The following is a 23,870-nucleotide window of genomic DNA, read 5'->3' as shown; positions in this document are numbered from 1 at the left end:
TCCGCATTGGAGTTTTGCTAAGGATCCGCTATGGCCTATCATGTCATTATCAGCAGACCCATCAGGAATAATGGATACAGGAGTTGGTGTGTGTGCAATTCAATACAATTCATTTCAATGGTGGTGTCTTTCGGCTGGTTCTGAAATATTCATTCAGAATCTCTTCTCATTGTCGCTCTGGTTTGATAGATGGGAGTAAGAAACAAGGGCCAATGTTTTCAAGTTTGGATACCTAAATCTGTATTTCTGCATCTGGGAAAGTGGCCAGATTTCAGAGATGATGAGAACCCACAACTCTGGATGGCCGCATTTTGGTCTAAAATCTGAATGAGAAGAGCCCTGGCAAACTCCAGCCTTGTGGAGACAGGATCTAGATAAAAGAAGTAATGAAAGATCATGAGGCAATGGACAGTTAATGGGCGTTTTCCAAAGCCCACTGAAGTCAGTGGAAAGCCATCCATTGATTTCCATGGGATTTGGATCAGGACTGTAGCGAGTATGGTGACTGGCACAATCAGATCGGGTGTAATACGCATTCAGCATATTTTTTTGTGTATGCTGAGAAGCTGTTTATGTTGCCATTAATCCGGTGGATTTGTTGGGGAAATGCTAGGCATTTCATCACATGGGATCCAACATAGGCCACTGCAACTGGGCAGCTTAGCAAACCTGTGCAAAAAAACCAAACCCCGTCTGCCTATCATGAATTTGCAGCTGTTTAATCTGCAAATCAGAAAGATGCTGCTATCACTCAGGTGGCTAGTCACTTACATGTGGCTCATTGATAGAGGGGAGCTCTGCTAAACAAAAACCAGATCCAGGACATGGTTTTGGACTGGGATGCATAGATGCCTCTGCGCTTCCTGAAAGAGTTCTATACCTAAGCGTATGTGAGTAGGAAAGGCACTTTCCTTTTCTGTTCACATATATGCTGGTACGTGTGCAATCGGACAGGCTTGAAAACTGGATCTGTGCTGCTTTTAATGCAGAAGCATCAAGTAGTAGTGGATGCATGTGTGAGTGAACGTGTCATATTAGCATTCTGTAAGGTATCTTGACAATGGATTTCCTCTGGTGATAGTTACAGGTGCTGTACCCTAGTGAATGTGGCAGAAACTTCGGTTTTTTGAGCCTCACTTGCTCTCTTATCTACAGTCTAAACAGGTTGTTTATAAAAGCCTCAGGGCTGGGACTGTGTCTTGACTTGTGTCTGAGAGGCACCAGGAACTCTTTCCAATGCTTTCAATAATAGCAATTATATCAGTAGTTGTTCAAATCTGTGTTTTCTTTTACAGCAGTTTGAGATGGAGCTCGTGAGACTCCATTTTTTTATGAGAAGAGAACGTTCTTACTGGCTCTTGAGAAATTTTCTATCTGATTTTTAAGTATAAGGTTATATGAAGCCTGCATTTTGTTTTTAAATGGTTAGAGAGCTAGAAGGCTAATACATGAGGTGAATATCCTATTGAAAATTTCTCTACCAATTGTCTAGTTCAGTGGCTCTCAACCTTTCCAGAGTATTGTACCCCTTTCAGCAGTCTGATTTGTCTTGCGTACGCCCCAAGTTGAACCTCACTTAAAAACTACTTGCTTACAAAATCAGACATAAAAATACAAGAGTCACAGCTGACTACGACTGAAACATTGCGGACGTTCTCATTTTTACCATATCATTCTAAAATAAATCGATTGGAATACAAATATTGTACTTACATTTCAGTGTATAGTAGATAGAGCAGTGTAAACAAGTCATTGTCTGTATGAAATTTTAGTTTGTACTGATTTCGCTAGTGCTTTTTATGTAGCCTGTTGTAAACCTAGGCAAATATTTAGATGAGTTGATGTACCCCCGGAAGACCTTTGTGTACCCCCAGGGATACGCATACCCCTGGTTGAGAACCACTGGTCTTGTTCTCTAGTGGAAAAGATGCAGTATCCCCTTTTATGTAATAGTCACGATTGTTCATTACTACTATTTTATTTACGTCAGTTCCGTACAGAGCACAAAGTAAAAATATTCCCTGCCCTAAGGGATCAGAGTCTACAATAAGAAGTGATCCACTGGGGAAACTCAGACGAGTATACCTTAGAGTTAGTGGGGTTTTCTCTTATTCTTATAGTTTTACTGTAGCCTCCCTTCTTGCGGACATGGTGGAAGCAGTGAGTCTTGGGAGGGATTTGAAAGAGAGGTGGGTCATGCCTTGTTGAAGGAAACGGATTCAACTTGAAGGAGATTGTGCGATACACAGACCAAAGCAAGTGCCCCAAAGTTACAAATGAGAAGGAATGCAGTGTAATTGCTCCTTGCTGGGGCCATTCCCAAATGGTAGATGTGCTATAGTAATCCTCAGTGGAAGCCTGAGGGGTCTTTATTTTTAGATAGATCTATTCAAACATCCTCCTCGCCGCTTGGAAGAGTTGGGCATAGTCTTGGCTTATATTTAATGCTTCTGTGACTAGACAGTGCCTCCCTCTATCCAGTTGGTGAGCAGTGCTGTGTGTCATTGAAACCTATGGACATACTTGCCTACCTGTTCACTAATGGAAGGGTTGTAAAATCTAGCCCTTTATTATTTTTCTCCCTTGAAAATTAGAAGCTGTCTCATGTAACGAAAACTCTTTGTATTTCCTTTGAGCCAAACACCGGCATCATTGCTTGTGCCCTGCTCTCACTCTCCCTGTCCTAGTTTGTTATAAATCCGATCGGGAGAGTGTCCATAAATCCTTGAGTTTGTACTTACTCCGGTGAAACTCCTAGTGGAGGCAAAGAAGGTTGCGACTTAGCAAGGAACAAGCAAACTCCGAAGGTGCCAGTCTAGCCTTGCAATCTGCATGGGTGCGCTGCCCAAGGAGCAGAACAGGGACTGAATTAAGACTCGAAGTATCATGATTTGCTACCTGCTTTCCCCTTGTTCCAGTGGCAGCAAGCTGTGCCAGCCCTTGTCGCAGTGCAGTGTATCTCCCACTCTGTGCCAACTTAGCTGTGCTGGCTTGCGGGGGGTGAAGGCGACTCTGCATACACTCCTTCCCCACCTTTGCTTGCCCAGTCCCTACACAGGAGGGAAGTAGCTGCCTATGGAGCCGGTCTCCACACTGTGTTCTGACTGGTGATGCAGGGAGCCTGTGTAGAGGGACAAGAAGGCCCCTGCCTTTCCCTCACTGCCTTAGACAGGTGTGAATATCTGCTGGTGACTGATCCTTGAGGGCATAGTCTTCAGCTGCAGTGAGCTCACACTTGGAGCAGCCGGGCGGGACACAGAAAAGTGGCACGAAGCCACCTTTCCTCCTCTCCTGATACTGGGGCCAGCTGAGGCTGAGTTGGTTCCCGGCACAAGCCTTGTACGTGTTCATTTAAGCCAGTGTAACAACAGACCTCAACAACACAGTCTAATGATTAAAACTCAGTTGGGAGATCCCTGCATCTAGCGTATTATTTTACAAAGAGAAGGCTAGTTGGCACGCAACACAGGAAACCTCATTTCGCCTTCCAAGACTGCTGTGTGGAAAGAATATCCTCAAGATCGTCATGTTACAGATCCTCCACATGTGCAGAAGAATGTCCTCATTTTCTTACTCATTCTTCAGTGGTCTCTCTATTGATGCCATAAGTGGAATTTGCAGCAAGCGTTTATTTATTTTCCCATGGCTACCATTTTGGAAATCCGCATTCCCCCTTAATTCTGTTGCATCTTGTGCGTTTAGCAACCCAAGGTCTGATTTAATGGAACTACTTCTGGTAGTAAGCACCATACCTGATGGCCCTAGGAGGGTAGAGCCCTTAGTCAGTTGGTTTTCCCAGATCAGACAAGCTGCTAGGCTAGGTCAGCGCTTAGCACAGAGGTGCTAAACCAAGAATTGACAAATAAGTTTGCCAGTGTGTGTGTGAATTGGCACCTTGACAAGTCGAAGCTAGGAGCGTAATTGAGTTTGTAAGTCGGGATGTAGGAAATGTAATCGAGAAGTATCACAGAACCAATTTGGAACAACATCCATTCAAAGATTGATCATTATGAATCATCCTTTTGAGCTGGAGCATCTCTGCTAGTCACCTGAGCTACTCCTGTTTTGCCCAGAGGGTGGCTTGACATGCGTACGATGCCTAAAAATAAAGTTCACTTCAGACATAAACAGCTCCTAAAAGAATTGATCTGTACAGTTTCTGACAGTAACATAATTGCTTTGCTTTGTTGTTCTTATGCCTTAAGAACATGAGAACGGTTTAACCAAGAGATACAGGAGTGTGCCTATTGTCAATATAGCACAAGTGCTAGAACATCTGTTCAGAAACTTCTACAGCTTGGCCTTTTAAATTGAACAGCTCTGTAGATACTAAAATACTATTGCTAATAATCTAGTTGTGTATTGTTCTATGTGATTGCAGCAAAGACCATTGCTTATGCACTTCAGCAGCTCCCTGGAAAGTGGATATTTTAGTTCTGTGGTTCAGTGGCAAAGCTTTTTAAAAAGGCCCTATTGATTTATCCTTTGCACCTGTCCTCACAATTTCTTACAGCTTGCAATTATTGGATAAAAAGACAACTGGAACTGAATGCTGCATCCCAATGATGTTGCCACTAAAGCAGATGCTGTTCGGTACAGAATCGCTAGATTTTTTTTTTTTTTTTGATTTATTGCCAAGTCTGATCTTGGCCCTTCATTTTGGAATGGAATATTAGGGGACTGAAGCCTCCAGGATTCGTACTGGTGAATTCCACAACACTCTTTTGATTAGCAGTCTTGTAAAAAGTCTCTGATTCGACCCCCTTCCTCGCTCCCCCTCATTTCCTCCAACCAGGGCACATTATTGATACAGATGGTCTTGACAAATTGCAAGGAAAAGCTGACAAATTGGAAAGTGGAAGCCACTGAGCTCATCTTACAGAGCAAAAGGAAAATAGTCTCCAAGCTGATTTTGGAACCCAGAGCAGTTTGCAAAGCAGCAGCTTTTGGAAGTGCCAGAGGTTGTTTTTCCTCTTCTCAGCAGAGTGTAGAGTTAAGGCGAAACAATGGAGAATATAGTCTCTATTGACAACACTTGTAGCAAGAAGGTTCTGCTGACTAAGTAACAAAAAGTGGTATGTGGTCTAGTGGCTAGCGGATGGGCCTTGTAGTCAGGAATCCTCATGCTGATCCTGACTCCTCCTTTTATCTTGGGTAAGTCACTTATCCTCTCCCTCAGTTTTCCCACTTGTAAAATGGAGATCATGCTTGCACATATCAAGTGAGAAGGATAATTGTTTAATGATTGTAACCCACTCTGAGTGACATAACAAGGTTGGGCCAACACCAGCTCCTCAAATATGAACCCTGTTACGTTTCAAGGTAGGGTTGGGATTCTGATTCCGAATCAGTTCCAAAACTGGAAGGGCCTATGTTTTTCAGTTCATGTTTGGATGCTCCCAAAATCTTTAAGAGCAGTAGATCTCCCAAGATGTCTGCCAGTTGGGTCTCAGTCTTGCAAGAAAAGCATAGAGGATTTTGGTGCCGTGCAGGCCTGATTCAGCCTTACAGCTACACTCTTCCCAAAACCCAATCTCTGCATCTTCCTGGCCTCTTTTCCCCTCCTTCCCTCTAGCCCATCCCTTGCTAAATTCTGTCATTTCTCTCTTTAACTTATCCTTTCCTCGCTGTCCCTGTTGCCGACCCCTTGTCCGCTGAGAATACTCTAATTCCTTCCATCAAGTCAGTCCAAAATCCTGTTACTAAAGCCTCTTCCCTTCCAATCACATCGTGCCCCGTCACTATCTACTCTCTTGCCAATCCTTTTGCTTTACTGTTCACTACGTCTCCTATTTCCATTATGCCTTCTACCAAGATTCCCTGTATACCTAGAGCACTCTTTGTCCTCATCCACTAATCAACCTCTTCTCTCCTATGTACTTGTCCTTTCAAATACTCTTCCCTTCCTATCCTCCTCATTTATCATGGTGCAACTGGTGTCATGTGTCTTGTCTTACTTAGGCTGTAAATCATCAGGGAAGGAAACATCGTTTTGTTTGTGTGAGTATTGAGAGCATGCAAACTTTAATTACCACATAGAGGTAGCTAAATACCTGGATCTATTATCTGGATTCCTCAGTTCATTGCCAATTCTTATTGCCCTTTTCTTATTTGCTCTCTTATTCTAATGAGATTGGAGCCAGAGACAGTAAAGTTTGCATATTAATTAGTGCAGATGTATGGCTTTATTGCAAAATGGGGGTGCTCCAGCACTCCTGAAAACCAGGCCCCTTTCTCACATGGCAGAATATGGATTTAGCTGCCTAGCTTTAGGCATCCAAGTATGGAAATCTTAGCTTGATTTGACCTGTTGCCCCTTAAATGTCCAAAGCTTTAAATGTAGCAATAATAACTGAAATGCAAAGCAGAGCTGTATTTATCTTCTGCTTGAGATCTGCTCTCAGCAGCACCTTGGGCTCCCATCTCTCTGGGATTTAAGAGGGGAAGGGTTGTTTTGGAATGTGGCGATTAGCACATCAAAGTTGAGTAAACATTCCGGATACTGTGCTTCCTGTGTTCTGGGTAATTCTGTAATTGAGGGACTCATACTGTCATGCCAGATTGAGTGGATTTATTAACTGGCTGTTGTCAAGGGAGGCAGTGGTCTGCAGAGCTAAGGAATACCTTTAATGGGATGGTGGATGTACTGGTGAACAAAGAGGAGAAGTCAAACAAATGGGGCATTGGTGTTTGTCTGTTTTTGCTGAGCTCTTAGATCCCACTTTTATCCCCAGGAGTATGGCTTACTGAGCCTGTAAGCTTTCCTGGAATTACTTTTCAGGGAAGGATTCTCCCCACCCCACCCCCTTAGATCCCATTCGCCAGCTTGGTGAATATTTTTTCCCATGGCCTTGTGTTCTCACAAACAATGTAGAATGTTGTCGGTAACCAATGCGGTATGGTTGAGGCGATGTTCTGAATAATGCACTGTTCTGTAGGTGCAGCACTGGTGGGTTTCAGTTAGAGATTGGCCCATGCTAGTTAGAAAAGTTAGGAACTTTGGGACATCTGCCTATTGTCCTTTCTTCAGTGGAAATGGTACCTTAACATGACCTACCCACCACCACCAACCAGTTGAAAAGCTCGGGCTCTCTGTATTGCTTCAGAGACGACTCCTTCCAAGTAAGAGTCAGTTCTGACTTCTCTATCCTCATCTAGTTCTCTCTGTTAGGGGACATGGCTGTAACACAAGACCTTGGGGGTGAGGAAGGCTGGTGTATGATAAGGAGAATTGTGAAGGGATTCTAAGGGCAGATGCAGAAGAGACAGTGGAGAAGAAAAAGGCCTAAAACTGGTGTCTTTAGCTCAGGGGGGTCAGATTACAGTCTAGCTATACCAGTGTAAACCTTGAGTGACTCCACTGACTGCCGTGGTGTTGCTCTGGGTGGACAACAGTAGAATCTGGCTCTTCGTCTTTCGTTTTATGCTACCCATGGTGAAGAACACTTGTCCTAGCGGTCAGGAGAGAGTCTTGGGTTCCATGCTCCTTTAGAATGCCCGTGACATACCTGTGTAAATCATGAGAGACTCACTGAAGTCAGTTGATTTGCATAGGTGTAAAGCTAGTGCAAGTGAGATTAGAATCAGACACTTTTGACGTTTTGGGGGATGTTTGTAGGTGAGCATGTCCATGAACGAGCAGGTAAACTGTCTCTGCGTTTTGAAAGTCTTATGGAAGCATAGGAGGGAGCAGAGGGCAAAACCTAGCAGGGCAGGGAGTCAGTAAACAAAAGCAGTAGATTTGAACTGGGAGGTGTGGGGTGGGCTCCAAGAACTAGATTAACTGGAGTACAATGGGGGGTAATTAGGGAAAAGAAAGGGGTGGCAGCAAAGCATACCAATAACCTTTCATAGTTTGCACTATCCTGCTTCCCTTACAAGGATCACAGTGTTTTACAAACATGGCTGAATCAAGCCTCACGATGCTTATGTCTGCAGAGTCCATATAGTCATTGCCCAGGGTTACACAGCATGTCTGAATCTAGCTCTCCTGATTAGAACCCAGATCTTGTGATACATACATTATCCAGGGCTTTAACCACTAGACCCAACTTCCTGACAGCTGTGGATGTTTCAGTCTGCAGATATTTTTCTGTACTCTTAGCTATTAAATAAAGTTTATTTCCTTTCAAGGCAGTTTTCTCTTACAACACTGCGTTCTGAGGGGTATCATGCTATCAGCTCTAGAAACATCTGCTTTTTACCCATAGCTATTATCACTGTGGATGTCAGGGAGAGCTTCTTTACTTAATCTTCTAAGGTTATGTGTAATGAAAATCACAGGATTCAAAAAGTAACCACATTTCCTTTTTAAAGGAAACCATTTATTTTCCTTGCTGGGTTTTCAGGGTTGTGAGAGCAGTTGTATGTACTGGAAGTGACAGTGTTTTCAGAGTTAGAAGGAAGATGAGTTTATTGGGAACCACATGCCAACATTCAGTCCACCAGGAAGTTGTTTAGCTCTAGAGAGTATGCTGAATGCCGATGAAGTGGGGTGAAGTTCTGGAGATTGTACTGACTTTTAGAGGAGGAGCAAGGCTTCTGTAAAGATCACATTGACTTTTGGGATGTGGCAGGTTACCTAGTGGTTAGAAGGAATCGGCACTTAGATGCTATGGTGATGGGCATCTTTATAAGAAGCTAGTTAGATACAGCAGTGGATAGAGAGTTCCCTGGGTTTTGTTCCCAACTGTATCACTGACTCGTTGTAGGATTTTGTAGGTAAACCAAGGCACAATCATCATAGGACTCATCTATAAAATGGGTGTAATAGTATTTGTCTACCTCACAAGGAAGAAGTAAGTCAATATTTGAACACCACTTTGAGATCTGTGCGTATAAAGTGCTCTGTAGCATTCTGAAAAATAGGGTACCATAGAGCAGGTCTTCGCACACACGCACCCCGGGACCCGACTCCAAGTGTCGAGTTGGGTGTAATTGTTACACATTTGGGCTCAGTTCAGGTCCGGTAGTCTCTCATCACTGAGCATGCCGACTGCTCTGGACCCTTGCAAGACGATCCAAACCAAATGGGACCCGACTACCAAAGTTGGGTTCCAGTCAGGTATGAAAACAACTCAACGTTCTTGGGCTCATGTCGGGTTTGAATTGGCTTTGATCAAGTCTGGTTCAGGTCAGGCTTTCAAATGAGACAGACCTCTGCCGCAGAGCTGAAGGAGTGGACTATACAAAGCTTAATAGGGCTTTCCTCTACAATGTGCTCCTAGTGATTAAGATGGTCTCCCTTCTACAGTAATGCTCAGACATGTCTGGGGCCCAAGATTTAACTTGTAGAGCAGCACTAGCAGCTCATTGAAGGCTAGTCATGGAGTTTTGAGTACTAGGACTGGCTGGAAAACATAAATTCTGTTTTGCAAAATGGTCAAGGGTTTTGAAAAATCTGTTTTCGTTCTGAAACAAAGCTGAGACCTTTCAAAATGTTTCAAGAGACAGTGGTCAGGGCATGTGGGAGAACCAGGTTCACGTTCCTGCTCCAAATCTGGATGTTCGAGACCCAGGTTGAAATTCTTGGCTGATTTGGAGCAGGAAGTTGAACCTGAGTTTTCTGCATCCCAAGTGCCCTAACGAGCAGGCTGTTGGCTACTCTGGGGGCAGGTCTTTCTCTTTTCTGTCTTGGACCTGCAAAGTTTATCAAAACAGATACATTTCCACCAAAAGTTTCAGAATCAACAAATCAGCATTATCCAGGAAATAAACGTTCTGTTGAAAAATCCCCAACCAGCTCTACTAAATACTTCCCCAAATGCCCCTTCCTCTACCACCTCCAAGAAAGAATTGTACTTACAGTACCGCAGCCTTACAACTACTGTGGGGGTGGCAGGTTGGTACCTCCTTGGAGGGACTGGGACAGACAGTGGGGCTATCTGCTGTGTCCTGAAATGAAATACAAACAGAAGAAAACTGGTAGATCCATTGCCAGTGCAGGCTGCAGATCTGCAGTGCAGATCCATTGCCAGTCACTATGAAAAGTTGCTTATTTCATGGCCTACATTCCCTTTAAGGGTAAATGTATATTTATGTGGGAGACTATTTGGAAGCCGCTGTTCCTGACTGCTTGCTCTGACAATCGCTTGCATGTTCCATTATATGAGACATCTCTGTTTTTAAAAAGATGATTGAATAGTTTTTGCTACTTTCAGAACGTTGTAACTTCTCTGCGTAGGGCGTTTGGCGTGAATATTTCTTCCTGCCCAACCGCAGCCGTCTCCTGTGCATTGGAAACTTACATTGTAATTTCTCTTCTTCTGGTTCATAATGACTGTATTGTTTCCAGTGTGGTTTTCATTAACCCCAGTGACAATGAAAATTGTTGCTAAGGAAAACAGTTTCCTCATGCAAATGTTAAACTGTAATGGAAACCATGTTGTTACTGCAAGAATAACAGAAATTGACATCTAAATGACTGACCAGAACTCTGCCAAATTAATGTGTGCTGCTAAAACTGCACCACTGGCTTTAACTTAACACATCCTCCTTAAATGAGGAGAGAACTTACCCCTTTCCCCTTCCGTATGGTCCCTCCCAACCAAGGCTTGGGCTCACTGGTGCGGTAGTGATGGTTGAAATTGCACTGCTACTGCTCATGCCGTACTTTGGCGCTTGGTGCTGTACATATTGGACTGGAGCCTGAGTGGGTGCTCTTTTCCCTGGTTCAGGTCCTGTTATAATACTTCTAAATTTTGAGGAAGCATTATCCACTGATGTGGGTTTTCAGGGCAGATCTTGGTTCTGTTTCCAGCTCAGCTTTGTCAGCTAGCTTCTCTGTACCTTCCCTTTTCCAGCTGTCAAATTAGTAGATGTTTATTTGCCTATCTCGGAGGCAATTTCTGAAAGGCTTGCTTCGTTAATTTTGTTTGTGAAGTGTGTGGAAACCCTTGTGCATAAGGCTCTATGGACGAGCGAATTACTGTTGTTATTTATTATTAAATCTTGCAATCAGTGAGAGCTACTCCTGGTGAATGACCTAATTGCACTTTTACATGCAGAGCAGATCACTGACCAGAGGAACAGTCCATTGCAATGAACCATGCCTCTGATCTCCCTGTCCAGGACCTTTAGGTAGAGGGAAGAATAGAATAGACAGAGGCTGCAAAAAAGCCTACTCTTGACAGTCTGGGAGCTGCATGAAGAGAAGAGAGTTGGGAGGGTGTGTAGAATAACCACATGTAAGTAATAGCAATTGTAGGGAATGGAGGGGTAAAAAACGATTGCTCCGTATTTAAGCATGTGTGCACTTCCCACACTAATGCTTTGAGAAGGCTGACCCCGTTCTCAGACTAACCAGTGATTCATGCTTTAGGACAGTGATTCTCAACCAGGGGTACACAGAGGTCTTTCAGTGGGTGCATCGACTCATCTAGATATTTGCCTAGTTTTACAACGGGCTACATAAAAAGCGAAGTCGGTACAACACTAGAATTTCATACAGACAATGGACTTGTTTATATTTCTCTATATACTGTGCACTGAAATGTAAATACAGTATTTATATTCAGATTGATTTATAATTATATGATAAAAATGAGAACCTCAACAATTCTTCAGTAACAGCGTACTGTGTCACTTTTGTATTTTTATGTCTGATTTTGTAAGCAAGCAGTTCTTAAGTGAGGTGAAACTTGGGGGTACGCAAGACAAATCAGACTCCTGAAAGGGGTACAGTAGCTTGGAAAGGTTGAGAGCCACTGCTTTAGGGGCTTTCAGCCTACCACCTTCCACCAGCAGCAAATGCATTGAAAAAATGCAAAGAATAACCCAGGTTTTTGTAAAGCAGGCATGCTGTGTCAGGAGGGGACGAGCAGACGAGAATGTTAAGAAACAGAAAGAGCAGTTGTAAATCAGAAGTTGCAAAGTTAAAAGCAGAAGGAGTACCTGGGCAATTTGCTTGCTGGGAGAGCTGATTAGTCATTCCTCAGTTGTCAGCAGTAAGCCCAGCATATATCATTCTAGGATTAATTGGGGGTAAATGCCTCAGAAGTTTACATCCTCCAGCTCTTGCTAGCTATCACCTTGGCAATTATGTCATGTCCTAACTACCTAATTGAGCTGGTAGGAGGAAAGTAATCGTTCCCCTTGGAAACACTTCTAGAAAAGGTCTCATTAGCTGGCAACAAGGCCAACAGCTGCAAACTGTTTACATGTGACAACTTTTTGGATAAACCAGAGTTTACACAGTTGTGTGTGGTTTTCTGTTGAAATCTAGATAACATCATATGTTCAAACCCAAGTTCAGAAGTTACATACTATAATTTATACAGTTTCCTCAGGGGAAGAATGAAAAAAAAAATCAAACTAATGCTTCAAAATAGCACTGGCTTTACTCTCCCTTTCGTACTGATGCTCCTGTTTCAGCATTTTTATTATTAAAAATGAAGTGGTCGTGGCTGTTGGGGTGAGTGAGCTGGTTTGGACGGCGTAAGAATGCTCCATCCCTCTTCCCATCCAGAGCTTATCTCCACACTTGCCTCGGAACAGTATGAGCTTTGAAAAAGTTCAGCTCACTTATCCCCCTGTTTTTTTCATTTTCACACACCTTTGGCTTCCAGCCAGGGCCAGAAGCAGACTTTGCCAAATGATGGGAAGCCCTTCTCCTAGTATTCCCACCCTGGCTAGCCTCAGCATGCCAGGAATTTCATGAGTGAGCCTGAATACATGATGATTCCAGTCTAATTTTGGAGACTCAAGAAGCTCAAATAAGACTCTGACTGTTAGGGGCTTAATCAAACATTTTTTCCTCATGATATTTTTTAGTTATAAAAAGTCAAACAAGATAAGCATTCATCCACTGCAAGAGAGAACCTACATTGTACAGAATCCAGCCACACAAGGCTGTACCTCAGTTGTGATTATAAATCCATTAGGTCCAAAGTTTCTCTACCCAGTGGTAATAATATAGAGCCGCATATGGCGTGTGCTAGAAATACTGGATCAGATACGTTTATGGAATAAAGAACTCTTGTATTCATTTATGGATCAATATAGCATCACCACTTACATTCTGAACTAAGAGTTTGAATTGGGGGGGGGGGGATAGCTCAGTGGTTTGAGCATTGGCCTGCTAAACCCAGGCTTGCGAGTTCAATCCTTGAGGGGGCCATTTAGGGATCTGGGGCAAAAATTGGGGATTGGTCCTGCTTTGAGCAGGGGGTTGGACTAGATGACCTCCTGAGGTCCCTTCCAACCCTGATATTCTATAATTCTATGAATTCAAATATATTGGTCAAAATTATCAAACTAGGGTACCTAAAGTTGTGCTCCTAAATTTCGAGGTAATAGAGCTACTCAGTGTTTTTTACAATCAATTTTTGAGTCAACGTTTTTAAAAGTTTTAATTTTTTCCAACAGCTCTAATACTGATGCTCCAGAAAGACTCTTGAATCTGCAGGTGCTCCGAGCCTCTGAAAGCCAAAACTTTTATTTAAGATTCTTATGGATTTTTTAGCTGTCAAATTTTCTGCTGTCTGCTACTTTGTTTGTACAGTCCCTACCTCAATAGGACTCTGAACTTGGTGGGTCCCTAGGCACTACTGTGATAACCATAATTAATAATAATAATAGTGAAGTAGCTGTAAGTCACCCCAGTTTTGGAATGTTGGTCATTGCCAGTATTATATAGTGGCCGAATAGAATCCGTGTGGATACTGGGAACACTTAATCTCTTTACGTGAATCATATTATTCTCTCGGCCATCTGTGTTTACGTATCCTTAATCACTGGCAATTCTCTAGTTTTCCACCATCTAATAATGAGGCCTTTAGCACATTACAGTGCTGTTGCCGATCACTTCCAGTGGCGGTTAGAATTGCTGAGCAGCCTTCCAGCCTCGTGGAGGATTGCCATTTGAGGCCTCTACATTGTGTTCAGCTTTTTAACTGAGATTTATCCTCTCTAACTTATTGCCAAAAACTATAGCCTTTTCTACCAGCCCACCTCATCCAAATATGGCAGGGGTTCTCAAACTGTGGGTCAGGACCCCAAAGTGGATGGTGACCCTGTTTTAATGGGGTTGCCAGCGCTGGCGTTAGACTTGCTGGGGCCCAGGACTGAAGCTGAAGACTGAGCCCCACCATCTGGGGCTGAAGCCCTTGGACTTCGGTTTGGCTCCCCAGTTTGGGGCAGTGGAGCTCGAGCTGGCTCAGGCTTTGGTCCCCGCTCCTGGGGTCATGTAGTAATTTTTGTTGTCAGAAGGGGATCATGGTGCAATGAAGTTTGAGAACCGCTGAAATATGGAAATATTGCCCCACTCCATTCTAGAGCAACACTCGCAATGAGCCCCTCATTGTGAAATTCAAGTGGTATCAGAATGTAAAGCAAAAATAATTTAAAACTATCTAAACTTGCTTGTGTGTCTGACCACTGAGGTATAGACGTGATATTCTCATGCAACAGCTGTTCCATGGAGTTATGGTATATGCTATCTTAAAGACTTGGCTAATTTGAGGAGACATATTTTTCTACTCAGGATGGATAATTGGGAGATTAATGGGGAAGATTCAGGATTAGTGATCTGAACGAAACATTGCCTGGCTTTAAGTAACTCCATTACTTTGATCATTTCACTCTCAACTGTACTTGCAATTGTTGAAATGTTCTCAAAACCCTGGGCCAGATTCAGCGATGGTGTATTTCAGTAGAGTAGAATCCGCTTACAGCAAGAGCTGAATTTCATCCCACATCTTTTTATAAATTCCTTATTATAGTATCTTGATTTCAGCTGATTGCCGCGAGCACTGTATCATCCAGCTGTCAGTTTATATTCTAGAATTATTCCATGCAGGACAGTGACAAGACCTCTCAGGAGTGGAACGGAATAGTCTGTGTGGCTTTGTCATGCCATATCGTTCCATCACAGCAGTTCCTGGTAATAGGAATTGTATGCTCGCTAAGAGGAAGTATGCTTCCTAAACTGTTCTTACTGACTCTATCTTTAAAAACATCCTGGTCATTAAGGGTATTGCGCAAACTCACATGAAGCTCTAGGGACTCTTTGCCACTTGCCAACTTATAGAATCCTTTCTGTGGTGACCCCTCATCCCTCCATGCTGTTGTGGTGATTGTCATGCTCACCCTTTAATTCTATTTATCTTATCACCCCAGTAAAAGATCAAATCTCCTCTTTGGTGTCCTTACATATTTTCTTAGTTCTCACTGTAGATAACGAGGCCTGATCCAAAATCCACTGAAGTCAGTAAGTCTTTCCACTGACTTCAGATCAGATTCTTAAAGCCTAGGGGTGGAATCCTGTGCCCATTGACATGAGTGGGAGTTTTGCCATTGAGTTCAGTGGGGTCAGGTTTTCACCCTAGATAGTTAAACTTTGTAACTCCAACTGACGATTTGAGCTCTGCCCCAGGGTGATGCATTGAGCTTTCCCCACTCTGCTGTATTAAGTTTTAGCTGATTTATAAGAGATGCAATATGGTAATTCTTCATTGAGTCAGAGCCCTTATTTAGCATAATTCCCGAGTAACTGCCTTTAGGATGAGAGCCTTTTGAAATCCTACCTGCTATCTTTGGCAGTGGACCGGTATGATGATTGACCATGCTGGTACAAAAAGGGGGCTACTGGCACGGCAATTTCTGGTCCTTCCTTGGTCTGCCAGAGCCTTGATTTACCAACCTTTGGGCATAGTGCAACTTCCAACTTTTCAGTTATTGTGGCAGAAATGGGGCTGGATTGAAAACTCTGCAGGGTCTTACTGTTAGGGGATAATTCTAGAGAGGTCCCGCCTGCAACAGAACAGTTGTATTTCTCTCTGGTGGGTCAACGGGGGGAGACCATATAAGGGGTGTGCACCTTTTGCATGGCATGCACCCCAGCTACAGGGCAACTCCTGGACAATACAGAGAGGTGGAAGGTGTGTGTCTGTGTATGCGTGCACATGTTTATTAGGGGAGTACAGAGGGCCCCAAAAGTCTGCCATTGTGGACCCTCCCGTCCCTTGCCCCGATGGAAAGTGGGGCTGGCAGTCCGTCAGTGACACAGCATCCCTTCTGCTGGAGTAGCAGCTTCAGAGCAGCCCAGCAGCCTGGACGAAGGATGCCTCCTTCTCAGCACCAACTGAGTTATTCAAATACTGGGAGAGGATTTAAGCATTCAAAAATACAGTATAAGGCACAGATCTACACTAGCAGAGGGTGGCCTGGCTCATCGGATACATCCTTTCCATCTCCAGCTTCAGTGACTGTGAGCTGTTCAGTTTTCCCTTCCTCTAACCCGAAGCCTTGCAGCTGATCTTTAATCCCACACCTTCCATTGTTGGTTTTACAGTAAATTAGAATTTTCCCAAACTGCCCCTTCCTGTGTGCAGAAAATATTTCCAGAAATGGCTGATTCCAAGTCAGCTGAGAAGGAGTAGACTGTAATCAGTAAGTGTATTATTGTTTAGACAGTGCCATATGAGTGCATGGTGGTGGACTTAAATATAGTGAATTATGTATTTCTCCCTTCAGGAAGATTAGAAGCCTGGGATATGTTGCACACATCTACATGCTCTGAGGTTTTCTTCTACCATCGGCTCTGTGGGGTAAATTCTCATTCCCTTACTTTGAATAGCACATTGCACCATAAGTTTTCCCATTGATTTCAGTGGGATTACTTATGAAGTGCCATTCTATGTGAGAAGAGATTCCAGAATCTAGTCCTATAGCCATTGATTAACAAGAATCTGCTAGAAGAGGGCCTCCTCCTCCCTGATTGAACTAACCTTGTTATCCCTAGTCTGATTCTTGCTTGCATTTTTATACCTGCCTCTGAAAATTTCCACTACGAAGTGGGTATACATCCACGAAAGCTCATGTTCCAATACGTCTGTTAGTCTGTAAGGTGCCACAGGACTCTTTGCCGCTTTTACAGATCCAGACTAACACGGCTACCCCTCTGATACTTGAAGAATAAAATAGGAATTTATTCTGATTTTATTTTTGCATCTGCTAGAAATCTCTTGGTCTACACTCGGCACATTTTGAATAAGTTCTCTCTCCCCCATTCCCACTAATAATGCAAACATTTAAGTCAGTTACCCACCTCACCATTCCATCCAAAACCCTCTTGCACATAAATAGCGATATTACTTGTCAAAACTCATACAAAATAGGAAGGGACACCTTCCAAACATAATCATAAAGTTCTACACAATTTCTGTCCCGATAAACTAAGACACGGTGTGCTTTGATGATCTGAGGAAAAATATGGTCCTGCTTCTATAGCACAGCTGCTGTTATTGTTTTACTCTAATTATTAAAGGCAGCTGAACCCCAAGCCACCTCTGTGTGGGAGCAGCACTTAACTGCAAGTAAATAGATCCCTTGTCTCCTAGTTTAAAAAAAAAATCTAAGCCTTGAAAAAATTAAAATGCAATTACTGAAGGTCTGTGCACTTCCCCTTTTTTCTCGCATTGTGCAAGATCCTAATTAAAGTGGAAATTTGATCCTCAGCATTTAGTTAGCTGCATGTTATTTGTGAAATCCTGCTTTGCATGCAAACACTTGGAATGTTTCTATTGGATTTCAGATTTGCTTGTTCAGCAGCGGTAGCCAAGGAAAAGTTTTGACCACACAGGCCATGTTCCACTGTAGCCCTCAGTCTTTCTACAAAAATCCCATTGCTCTAACTGGGAGTTCACATTGCAGAGAGGTGAAAAATGCCCTACAACCAATACTGGGACCCAGTCCTATAAACCCTCACTCATGCAAGCAGCCCCATAGAAGCTAGTGAGAGTTCTCCTGTGAGTAAGCATTTGTAGGATCAAATCCTAAATTCCATCAGATCATTAGAAGATTTTTGCCACCTCCATTAACTTTGTTCTTCATTGTATACAGTGTGCCAGCTTTCCTGACTCTGACCCCATCAGTAAGCATGAGAATGAATGGGCAACAAAGGGAATGGTTAAGATCTTTCTAAGTAGCTCTGGTTGTATTGTTTAATTGTGTTTCTCTAACAGGATACTGTAGGTGAACCGAAAATTCCACTTAAAAGCCTGTTGAGGACACCTAGCAGTGCCCTGCCAGTTGCTACAGGTTCTGTAGAGAAGCTCACCTGGGCTTCTGAGTCTCTGCTAATCATTAAATATATTTTCCAGCAAGGGGGAATGTGCCTAATTGGAATGGTTTCTATGTGATGAAAAAATAGGCTGGAAGGTTTCACTCTGAACGAGGATGCTGAAGAAGATCATCAGATGAGTTTGTGAACAAATTGCTGTACTATTCTCCAGTACCGCATCGATGTTTTACTGCTTTATGGCTGGCTGACTTCTCTGGGTTTTGAAAGTGTGAGACATTTTGCCAGCACTGATGGGAATGTTCTCTGTGCCTTTTTTGCAGGGATCGCTTACCTGGGAGGTGTATGTAGTGCCAAGAGAAAGTGTGTCCTTGCTGAAGACAATGGTCTCAATCTGGCATTTACCATTGCACACGAACTTGGGCACAAGTAAGAGTTGACTCTTAAGTTTCCGCCATTTACAGATGCCATGTTTATGTTGTTGCCTTGATTTAAATGCTCACAGGTGAAATTACTGGTTTGGTGTGACTGTTATGATCTCCTAACTCCAGTTCATCTCAGGAGCTGATAAATTGATGAACTGGTTAATTTTTAGGATGCTTTCTTGAGAAGCCATTTCAGTGCAGAGAGATCTTTATTGTTTGACTCTTCACACATACCTAAAAACCATATTTAATGCAAATAGTAGAAAGAAACCTCATTAGTTGAGATGATTGATTATTTTTAGGGACCAATTCTGTTCTCATTTACACTTGTGTAACTCCATAGTAACTCTGTGGACTTTAAAATCAGTGGAATTACTCCATATTTATATTGGTGTAACTGAGAGCAGAATTTATCCTTTATATACATAGACACCCATTTTTCAAAGTCTTGCCCTAAAGTTAGACTTCCAGGTGCATATTTAGGCACCTAAACAATAGTCTGACTTTTCAAGGTTGCTAAGCACCCAGCAGTTCCTCAGTCCACTTACTTAGGTGCCTAAATATGGACTTAAAGGTAGGCGTCCAAGAGCCTAGTTTTGAAAACGTTGGCTGTTGTGTCCAAGGACGGATCTGGGAATAGGACTTAGGACTTCCCAGACTGTGTTCTCGAGCGCTCTGCCTCGTGATGCTGATTGTCTCTTGTATCATTTTTAACAAGGTCCAGGTTTACTCCTATTAAATAGTCTTCATATAACATGTTGAGATGTAGGGCGGAAGATATGTATGAAAAGTAGAGTTGGCCCAACCAAATTCAGATCTAGATCCACACTTTTCCAAAATATAGGAGTATTCAGATCTAGTTTTAATTGGTTCCAACAGGAGAGTCAGCTGTGAGGTTCACATCCAGATCCAAATTTCCATCAAAGTTCAGGTGTGTTTCAGTCCAGGTGGTGGTTACACCTTTCCGTGTTAATTTTTTTTGCAGTCATTTAGGCACTCAAGTTGACTATTCACTGCAGTCAAATTTCAGAATCAGATGTGAAATTGAATTTTAGATTTGAATAGGTAGGAGGTGCTTGCACACTTGTTCAACTTCCTTCCTTGCAAGTTTTTAAGGTCAGGCTTGACAAAGCCCTGGCTGGGATGATTTAACTGGGAATTGGTCCTGCTTCGAGCAGGGGGTTGGACTAGATGACCTTCAGGGGTCCCTTCCAACCCTGATATTCTATGATTCTATGATTCTATGATTCTAATTGGGACAGAAATAATATTTGATTTATCAGATCAGTCACAACTGACACACCTTGAACGCTGACTCTGGGATAGTCGTAAGGAACTTGATCAATTCATAGTTAAACCAAGATTTGCAAAACATAATCTGTCAGACTTTCAACTAGCAAAATCCCAAGCTGCTTGTGGTGTTCCATATGCAGGATAAGAGGCGAACGTCACTGGATAAGTCCTTTGTATGAACTATTCATTCAGCTCTTCCCTTTGATAATGGAATTGTAATTTGTTCAGATTTCCACACTCTCAGTTTAAACTGGGTTTAACCCAAAGCAGGTTATCAACATTCACTGCCTACCAAATTAAGGTTCACTTGAATGTGTGTGGGCTGTGAACCTTTTCTTCCCTTCCATTAAAATCAAAATGATTGCATTGAGTCTCAATTACCCTGTATAGTGTTTAGGATCAAACATTTCTGCAGCTAGCCGCTCTCCTAAATGGCAGGAGTGTCTTGATCAAATCCCACTATTGTGTCCTTTAGGAAGAATGTGTTCAGAAATTCTTGACCGAATGCTTATAGCCTCCAACTTTTTATGTTCCTGTTGAATATTCATTACCTACAATAACAGATATTTGGTAGCTAAGCTAAAGCCAGTAAATCCCGTTAAGATTCTGGCCAATCCTGTTCTACTGTATATAATTGTTTAATGGAATTGTGTGGACAATGACAAGAATAAATGAACCTCTTATTCACCCTCCAAAGGCACCTGAGCCAAACCGAGGGTAGTTTTAGCCGGAGAAATGAAGAACGTTAGGTTTTCTTTTATTTAAACCACATGCCAAGCTGTTAAACTGGGTTGAAGCCTGATAATGTTACCCACCAGGTTAATTTATTAAGGGAAATTCAGCACTCATTTTGCAATGGGTCATGACCAGAAGGAGAGGATACTAGGACTGTAGGAAGTCCGGCTATGTGAAAAGGGGAGCAAATGGCCCACCCCTTGTGTTTACCCAGGTTCCTACTAATAATGCCTTGTAAAAAATTATTCCATGTAAATACATGGTGTGACGATTCATATATGTATGTATATCAAATTACTAAGCCCATTTTGTTTTGTGAGCACCATTTTGACTGTAACACTGTACGGTCTCTTCCCTGTGATCTTTTTGCCTTCATTTTGTACTGCAATTCCAACAGAGGGTGAACAATGCAAAGCGATCAAAGGTCATTAACTTGGAGGGTCTCCTATTCAAATGCAAGCATCCTTGGACAGTGAGATTCCTTTCCGGTGAGCCAGTAACCAACCAACAAATCACCTGAGAGCAGACCTTGATCTCTTATTGGGGGACGCTTTGAGGCTGACCAGAAGCATCACCTGACACAAGGGATTGCAACTTTATAAAAGGAGGATTCTCTCACCAGCCATGTTAGAGAGAAAAGGGACCAGAAACAGGCAAGACAGACCAGGGGGAGAAGGTAGAGAAGAGGGTTCTAGGACCCTGAAGAGACATTATTTAGTCTGCAGAGGAGGAGAATGACGGGGGATTTGATAGCTGCTTTCAACTACTTAAAGCGGGTTCCAAAGAGGCTGGATCTATACTGTTCTCAGTGGTAGCTGATGACAGAACAAGGTGTAATGGTCTCAAGTTGCAGTGGGGGGAGATTTATGTTGGATATTAGGAAAAACTTTTTCACTAGGAGGGTGGTGAAGCACTGGAATGGGTTACCTAGAGAGGTGGTGGAATCTCCTTCCTTTGAAGTTGACAAAGCCCTGGCTGGAATGATTTAGTTGGGGATTGGTCCTGCTTTGAGCAGGGGATTGGACTAGATGACCTCCTGAGGTCCCTTCCAACCCTGATATTCTATGATTCTGTGACACTGTTCACATCCCAAAGGGGTGTGGGTGCATGGTTTTGTTGTTTTTCAGTAGCTCTGTGTATTGCCTGTGTTGTCTCAGAGTAAAGTGTAGGTATACTAGAACCTCAAAATTATGAACGCCAGAGTTACAAACTGACCAGTCAATCACACATCTCATTTGGAACCGGAAGTACACAATCAGGCAGCATCAGAAAGAAAAAAGAGAGGGGAAAAAAGGCAAATACAGTACCGTGCTGTGTTTAAATGTAAACTACTAAAACAAATAAAGGGAAAGCTTAACAAAAAAAAAAAAAAAAAAGATTTGACCAGGTAAGGAAACTTTCTGTGCTTGTTTCATTTAAATTAAGATGGTTAAAAGCAGCATTTTCCTTCTGCATAGTAAAGTTCCAAGCTGTATGAAGTCCATGTTCAGTTGTAAACTTTTGAAGAAACAACTGTTATGTTTTGTTCAGCATTACGAACAACCTCCATTCCCGAGGCATTTGTAACTCTGAGGTTCTACTGTATGTGCTGTTCCTTGCTGACGCTGTTGCTTGTCCTCAAAGAGTTAAACTGTAAACTGGAGTGTCCACAATGGGGGAGCTTGTGGAAAAGGTTGCTTAAGGAGACTTGGGCCCCGGGCTGTTTAGCACTGCTCTTTTTACTATTTTCAAGGCTTTTTGCAAGGAAAAACTCTGGAAAGTTTATTCGTTTGTTTTTAAATAAAAGCTGAGATTCTCATTTCTGTTCCTTAGTCCCCCCCTGCAAATTGTGTGGGCTGCAGCCATGTTCTTTCCAGGCCAGCGCTGTCACCAACGCTGCTCCCTGTAGCAGCCTGAGGCTTCCTGGCGGGAATGTGGGGATGTCTCCTAGTCAAGCATTAGCTGAGCCCAGCGCTGCCTCGGTTGTGAGGTGACAGCCTGAGGTGGTCTGGCTGGAGGCCATAAAGTGTCAAACGCCCTTGAGAAAATGAAGAGAAATCAACAGCAGTAGGCTGAATGCAGTCTGTTGCCAGCAGAGTGGACACCACCTGGTCTCGGACTCAAAGCTGAAACAGATGAGGGTGAAAACAAGCAAGAGGTAAAAAGCCGATGTAGGCCAAACCAAACAGCATTTTATTCGGAACCATCATGCATGTGGAGCTGGGGGAGAGAGTATGTAAGGCATGGCAGGTCTCTGTCACGGAGTCAATGTGATTATTGCTTTAGAAACTCCTGCTAGTTCATGTCGCCTGGTTAAATGCAGGTACTTGTTGTACCTGTTGGGTACTTGTAAGTATAGCCTGTATAGTGAGTATCAAGAGGCAGGCATTCTTTCAAGGGTGCTGTGTTCATAGAGGGTCTTCAGTGAATGTTCCATTTGTAGGCTGGTATGTAAGCTGATAGACTTGTAAAGTAAAATATTGGCCCAATACATCTAGCACAGCATCCAGCAGGAAGATCTTGTCATGAAAATGGCCATATAAAAATAGGAGTTGGCAAGGATGTCAAAACACTTGCAGGCCTGGAGGGGAGAAGTGGGAGGGAGGATTTGTCATGAGCTACTCCAAGATCTGTACAGCATTACATCCCAAAGCAGCTTGTATTTGCACATCTGAGGCAGTACGATGTAGGCATACAAGCAAACTTCCCAATCCCCAGAACGGGAAGTCGAAAAAGCAATTACCCGGATGTGTGAAGTATGGAGATTTGCCTGTAATATATATTACAAATTAAAAATTTAATATGGAACCTGGGGACAGGCCAGAGTAAATAGGAGCCAGATTGGAATATTCAGATATCTCTGCCGGAGTGGACAATAGGCTGGTGTAAGGCCATGTATTTTTCCTTAAATGTAGTGGTTTTGTGACTCCAAACAGCACTGAGTGGTTGCTTTGCAGCCAGCCAAAGAACCGTGTAGAGTAGCAAGAGCATTTCCGGAAATGTCGTCATGATGATTTTGGAACCTTTGCTGCTAATCCTCTGAGATTTATCCTAAGATTATGAAATTTAGGATGCGGAACATTGGAAGCTGGGAAGGCCTTTCTTGAATTTAAAGAAAAAAATCCCTTCCTCATTCTCTGCCGCAGCACAGTTACAGCCTGACCTAAAATACACCAGCTCCCTGACTAAGGCAGGGAGTATCATTTTATATTCAAGCACTGTTCCACCATCCCGGCTGACTTTAAACATTAACCCCTTTATTTAGAACAGCTCCACCTTGGGCTTGTTTTCCTTTCATTACCTTCCCTTACTCTTCTGCCTCTCTGCATTGTAATGATAGCCGAAGTAGAGCTTCCTTCATGCATTCCTATAGAGCTGACTTTGAAAAGCACAAGCAAGGCACTGACCTACCAGCGGAG

At 42.9% G+C, this 23,870-nt stretch overlaps 1 protein-coding gene across 1 annotated transcript in view; it reads left to right on the top strand.

Annotated features, from left to right (window-relative positions):
* Positions 1-23,870, top strand: part of ADAMTS17 (ADAM metallopeptidase with thrombospondin type 1 motif 17) — a 251,846-nt gene that overhangs the window by 69,267 nt on the left and 158,709 nt on the right. The window contains exon 8 of the mRNA XM_077828766.1: positions 18,343-18,448. Within this exon, the coding sequence (XP_077684892.1) occupies positions 18,343-18,448 (106 nt within the window). The remainder of the gene's footprint in view (positions 1-18,342; positions 18,449-23,870) is intronic.

The sequence above is a fragment of the Eretmochelys imbricata genome, chromosome 10 (assembly GCF_965152235.1).
Source record: "Eretmochelys imbricata isolate rEreImb1 chromosome 10, rEreImb1.hap1, whole genome shotgun sequence".
In the NCBI taxonomy this organism is placed as follows: domain Eukaryota; kingdom Metazoa; phylum Chordata; order Testudines; family Cheloniidae; genus Eretmochelys; species Eretmochelys imbricata.
The sequence above is the reverse complement of the archived record's forward strand: the minus strand, read 5'-3'. Positions and strand labels throughout refer to the sequence as shown.